Below are 6704 nucleotides of genomic sequence, written 5' to 3'. Positions count from 1 at the left end.
CTGAGCCACCTGAGAAGCCTACTATAAACACTTAATTGTGCTTAAATATAGCCTTCATATCCAAGTATACTTTACTGGATTCAAATTTTAGGAAAATTGGTTCATGCAAATCCAATTCTTTCCAGTTAATCAATTCCCCATTCTCCAACCACTCTGTACAAGTGAGTTTTCCTCACAGATGCTGTCTTTGTATTTTCATGTCATTTTCACATATGTATTGTGCATTCCACATGCTCCAGAGGGCATCCCAGAGAGACAGTATGAAAATAGGCAAAAGGAAAAAGATGATTTTTTGGAGAACAAAAACTTTAAACTTGCCACTTTAAAGTTCCACATGAGAGGGACTTCCCTGGTGGTCCGGTGGCCAGGACTCCATGCTCCATTCAATGAAGGGGGGGCCACGTTTGACCCCTGGTCGGGGAATTATTAATAGATCCCACATGCCACAACTAAAAGATCCCACATGCTGCAACTAAGACCTGGTACAACCAAATAAATACTTTTTAAAAAATAAAGTACCACATGAGAATAATAAATGATGTTTCAATGAAAACTGGAAACTAGGTTATTAAAATTTAGAAACCCACAATTTTTAACAAATTTTTTTAGATTTTAAAAGTAATTTGTCTCTCTCCTTTTTTGGCACCTCCTTGGGGGTCTGAAAGATGAAAATTCAAAATATTCTTCAAAATAATGTCTCTTGGGGGCAGGGGGCAACGCCTCTGACAAGGAGTTTCCCCTTACCTTGGTGCAATTTTACAAAAATCAAAATGAATAGCACAAGTGATTCAATGCCAGCAACATTTTCATCTACTTACACTGCTGTTGCCTGTGATACAACAGTACAAATACGTGGCTGGGACACAGATCTTTCAGAGCTGTCAGCTAAGAGCTGTCGGCTAAGAGCTGTCCGATAACCCACAGGAGCTGGTTCATCCACCAGGGGGCATTCAGGTGTATGCATCCGACTGCACACAGGGAAAGGTCAGAGTCCTTCATCCTCTTTGGATGAAAAAACCACAGAGAACAGATTCAACAGTGAGATGACAGTCACTTAGGTGGAAGAGGTCTTCTCAAACCAATTGGCCTTTCCCTTAGGGAAAACTGAATTTTCTTGACTTCATTTTCCTGACATTTCAGGTTATTCAAGCGCTTCATTTCATACTCCCTTTCACATCGGATGGCTGAAAAATAAAATACACGAAGCAATCCAACTGACATTTTTTACCAGGCATAGCTTGGTCCAAGATGAATATTTATCACACAGAAAAATCCACATTCTTGAATACTAAACAAGAAGACAGGGCTACATAGATAGGGAGCATGAGTGTGAATGAGCAGATTTAAACACATGTCTAATAATCAAAATAACACAAAAAATTTTCAATTTATTAAAGTTGTTCCTACAGAACTTACATTCTGCTGAAGGGAGCAGACCATCCTTAATGGTTTTGCATTTTTTGAGGTGTACACAGCTACCAAATGCAATTTCTTCCAAGAAAGGCAACTTGATGTTGGCTAGTTTCGTGTACCACGTCTTTGTGAGTAGTGCAAGTTCCCAGGGTTCCTGTCTGGGGCAAAAATTAACTCATTCAATAAACATTTATTGACATCGATAACAGGATATAGATAAGACATTTGGATTCTCAGTTCCATTTTCCACTAGAGATTTTGGTTTGCAGAGGAGTATTCAGGATTTTCCAGAGTTGCAAATCTAGCCAGGAGAAGGAGCCTTAAATCAACATCTTATAATCTTTCAATGTAGAAATATTAATACATTGAAAAATAACCATAAATTATAATGATAGGAACTTTAGTTCAAAAAACAGCCTCCATGAAGTCAATCCAATCTTTCCATGTCTTTAAAGAGGATGTAGTTAAAAACTGTAAGCTCCAAGTCTTTCTTGGTTGATCAAAAATATGACCACATTAGGGAAGGAACAAATGGAATATACTGAATATGGTGCTTGGCATACAGTAAAGCTTTGAGTGTGTGATCTGATTTTTTTTTATTTTTTAGAAATATGTATTTATTTGGCTGTGCTGGATCTTAGTTGCAGCATGCAAACTCTTAGTTTTGGCATGTGGGATCTAGTTCTCTGACCAGGAATCAAATCCATACCCCCTGCATTGGGAGCATGGAGTCTTAGCCACTGGACCACCAGGGAAGTCCATGATCTGATTTTAATTTTTACAACACCCAGAGGTAAGACAAGGGAACAAAGACTCAGAAGTTAACTGAGAACCAGAGCTGAGATGTAACCCAGGTGTATTTAGAAGTATCAACAGAATCCTTAGAAAACAGGAGAAAGGAACGAAATCCCAAACTACAGGATTTAAAAATAATCACAATGAAATCTTAATGGATTGTTTCATGCATCCTACTTTGGAAGTTTTAAGTATCAGCTACGTTTCTCAGCTACAGTCAATGTGAATTCATATGTATGAGGAAAGGGGAAAGACCTGCTTTGGTATAGGTAGGAGAAATGAGCTTATTACATACATGCCATCTGTCTTCCTCCACCAACTTCCTTGTTACTTTATCATCTAACCTTAAGGAGTGACTTGAAGTATGCAATTATTATAAATGCACTTGAACAAATACACAAAGATGTATTTACAAGAATCTTCAGTGAAGCATTGCTTATCCCAAAAACCTCACAAAGTAGTCTTAATGTCTACAAGAAGAGCCTGGCTAAACTGCAGTACACATATGTAATGAAAGAATGAGGTTTATCCTTATCTATGGATTTGGAAAGATGAGCAATCAGTTAATGTTTATCTAGCACCTACTACATGCTAGATACTCTTTTAATCAGTTTACATATATAAACACATTTAATTGCCACAGTAATCTATGAAGTAGGCAAGGTGCTATTATGCTTATTTTACAGGTTGGGAAGCAGGAGCAGAGAAAAATTTACTCAAGGTCACAAGGCTTGGGTTTGAAATTTTAATGCATGTACAAATATATCTATGTATACCTATACAGAAGTGTGTATATACATATATGTATGCACACATGCATAATACAGGTTTATATAAATGATGTGAATACAGGTGAGACACTGATGGCAATATGGACTAAAAGAACAAAAGTGTTCTAAAATCTAAGACGTAAATATCTAAAATCTACAATTTACTCAAGATCACAAGGCTTGGGTTTGAAATTTCAACTCAGAAAATCAGATTCTAGAATCTATGCTCTTAACCACTAGGCTACACAAGATAAAGCAGGGGAGGGAGTAAAGTTCAGTATAATCCCATGTGTAAAAATGTGTGTGTGTATACATATGTGTACGTATGTGTATCACATACAAGAGACAGAAGTTGTAGGAAAACATAAAACATTTTACCTGAGTGGGATTGGGCAGGTAGTATAGGGATAGGAATGGAGATATGAGAAATAATATTTTTATTCTCCTTTCAAAGCATTTGAAAATAAAAATGTCAAATGGCTTTGATCTTCTAAAATTACTTAACCAAAAAAAAGCCCAAAGTGAAAAACTGCCTGAGCAAATGAAAGAATCTGCCTGTAATACAGGAGACCCCAGTTCGATTCCTAGGTCAGGAAGATCCCCTGGAGAAGGGATAGGCTACACACTCCAATGTTCTTGGGCCTCCTGGTGGCTCAGATGGGAAAGAATTGGCGTATAATGCCAGGGAAGATCCCCTGGAGGAGTGCATGGAAACCCACTCCAGTATTCTTGCCCGGAGAATCCGCAAGGACAGAGGTGCCTTGGGAGGCTACAATCCATGGGGTCGCAAAGTTGGACACGACTGAGTGACAAAGAACACCATTGTATTCCTCTTAGTTTAGTTGCTCTTATAAACAGAATGATATCAAATACTTTCTTGTGAGACTGACAGAGAAGACACTGGTTTTGCAGACACTATGCGTGATATAAAATGCTATATAGCCAAAACCACAGAATCAGTGAGTCGGACACAACTGAGCGACTGAACTGAACTGATTCATGATACAAAATGCTATATAGTCAAAACCACAGAAACAGTGCTTTAAATCATTCTCCAAATACAGGAATATCTTTGTTATAAAAATTATGCTTGCAACAATGACTGTAGTGGCTATTTGCCTATAGTTCAAGGTCTAAAGTCATACTGAACTAACAGATCCAAGCAGAGTGCAATAATGAGTTTTTCCGTAACTCTAGTTTTATGACCCCATGAAATGTCTCCATTTCCTTCTTAGAATATTGTCAAAAAGTAAAATTCAATTGACTCACAATGATAAATATGTCATAGATTGTGGCAGAGGGGTTAAAAAAACAAAAATTTAAAATAAGGTAGCACAACTGGGAAGACCCAGAGGAATCGGGTGGAGAGGGAGGTGGGAGGGGGGATCGGGATGGGGAATACGTGTAAATCTATGGCTGATTCATATCAATGTATGACAAAACCCAAAAAATAAAATAAAATAAAATAAGGTAGCACAACAGTACTACAGAGTGAAACTCTCATGTAGTAGCAACCCATGTTCACTATGGGTTTACTATTATTTCAGACAACATACAAGTACCTTACCTACATTACTGCATTTGTATTCCATACCATATGGGTCGGTATTGATCTGTCAATTTCACAGATGTGGAAGCCAAGGCACAGAGAAGTTAAGTAATTTACTCAAGGCAGCATGGGCAGCCAGGGGCAGAGCCAGGCTTTGAGCCCTGGTTTTCTTTATAGGGTTGGTTTTTTGTCTTTTGTGTCTTTTTTGAGCAGAGTTCCTTTTGCTAACAGTGAGTCCTTGTTGGTTATCCATTTTAAATACAGCAGTGTATACATGAAGTATTTCCTAAAGTTCTTAACTATCCCTTCCCCCCTCAATTTCCCCACCCCAGCAACCATAAGTTCATTTTCTAAGTCTGTGAGTCTCTGTTTTGTAAGTAAGTTTATTTCTTTTTAGATTCCATGTATAAGGATAGTCATACACATTTCTCCTCTGTCTGACTTACTTCACTCAGCATGATACTCTCTAGATCCATCCATGGTGTTGCAAAAGGCATTATTTCAGTCTTTTTAATGGCTGAGTATATGTGGACCACATCTTCTTTATCCATTCCTCTTTCAGTGGATATTTAGATTGTTTCCATGTCTTGGCTATTGTAAACAGTGCTACAGTGAACACTGAAGTGCACGTATCCTTTCAGATCGTGTTTGTCTCCGGCTGTATGCCCAGGAGTCAGACTGCAGGATTATATGGTAGCCCTATTTTTAGTTTTTTATGGAACCTCCATACTGTTCTCCACAGTGACTGTACCAATTTACATTTCTAGAGCCCAGTATTCTTGATTGGAAAGCCCATATTGTCCACTTGTGGTGGTGGTGGTGGTTTAGTCACCAGGTCGTGTCCGATTCTTGCGACCCCATGGACTGTAGCCTGCCAGGCTCCACTATCCATGGGATTCTCCAAGCAAGTATACTGGAGTGGGCTGCCATTTCCTTCTCCAGGGGAATCTTCCTAACCCAGGACTCAAACCCGGGTCTCCTGCACTACAGGCAGATTCTTTACTACCCACCAAATACACAGGATGCAAAACTGACTGTCTGTACCAGTTAATCAAGTGTTCTGTTAAGATGTATCAGACACCAAGGCATTTTTAGTTAGATTACACTATCTAAAGAGGTATTTCAAGGTTGTTGTCAGTAGTAGAAAATGTTGCTTTGGAGTAAGAAACTCAGACTTCTATCCTTGTCACTTCCTTACTACATGACTGAGGGACTTTGATCATATTACCATTTGAAATTTGTTTTGCTGTAAAAAACCAAGTAAGAATACTTAACAATCCTTATAAAAACATTTTCCTTAAAAAAAAAAAAAAAAAAGCATTTTCCTTTTAAAAAATCAGTATCAAAAAAAAAAAAAAAATCAGTATCCAGGCACCAGAAAATGCCTCATACAGTCCAGTATCTCAGGGGAACATAAGGATGTCCAGTACTTTTATTTAACAAGGACACCCCCCCAACCCTGAGTCAGTGCTTACCTGATAAAAATACTTACACTTTATAACAATTGCAGCGCAAAAGCTTTTCTACTCCATTCTTTCTTTGCAAGCCATAAGCCATGGTGAATTATTACAGTCCGATTTCCTAACACAGGTGCCTGATGTAATGACTCAGATATTCTTGTTCACTTTGCCTGAAATGACTGCAACGCACCTAATTAAGATAAAATTTTCACTTGACTATTTTAATATCCAAATAATAAAAAAGATCCAGAAAAAAAAAAAAAAAGTCTGAATCTAAGCACCTCCCTAACCGATGTTCATGAACTGAACCTCTATATTCTATTTTCCACGAACTCATTTTATCACTTCTTGCCACGTTAGGAGAAAATGAAAGGTAAACAGCATCAGCATTCTGGCCCCGTATTCTGTCCTTGCCTAAAGCCTGCCAAATGGGCTCAAAAAACCTCAACACCAAAACGTATCTCAAACGTGACAGTGTTAAGCCACAAAACACGGGCGGGCACAGGGACTTTCCGTCCTCCATCCGCGAGCCCTCTCAAAGAATGCAGACCTTCGTCCCAGGTTTTCCCTTTTGCAAAAATCTGAGCTTAAAATATGACCCACTTCATGCACCACTCCCATGCCTCCTCCAGCTCAGGCTTCGGGATGGGTGTCCTCCCCGCTGGATGCGCAGATCCCGGGAGGACCCGGGTCCTCCCGAGCCCGGGCTCGGGAGGA

At 38.9% G+C, this 6704-nt stretch overlaps 1 protein-coding gene across 1 annotated transcript; it reads right to left on the bottom strand.

The window, feature by feature from the left end:
- Positions 1-625: 625 nt before the first annotated feature.
- On the bottom strand, positions 626-6359 carry C6H4orf36 (chromosome 6 C4orf36 homolog). Its single transcript, XM_061145178.1, has 3 exons — positions 6020-6359; positions 1417-1571; positions 626-1184 (listed from the first exon to the last, which is right to left on the bottom strand). The coding sequence occupies exons 1-3, from the start codon at positions 6082-6084 to the stop codon at positions 1051-1053; spliced, it is 354 nt and encodes a 117-aa protein (XP_061001161.1). The 5' UTR covers positions 6085-6359; the 3' UTR covers positions 626-1050.
- Positions 6360-6704: the final 345 nt, after the last annotated feature.

This window comes from Dama dama, chromosome 6 (assembly GCF_033118175.1).
Source record: "Dama dama isolate Ldn47 chromosome 6, ASM3311817v1, whole genome shotgun sequence".
Classification (NCBI taxonomy): Eukaryota; Metazoa; Chordata; class Mammalia; order Artiodactyla; family Cervidae; genus Dama; species Dama dama.
This window is presented reverse-complemented; position numbering and strand designations above follow the sequence as displayed.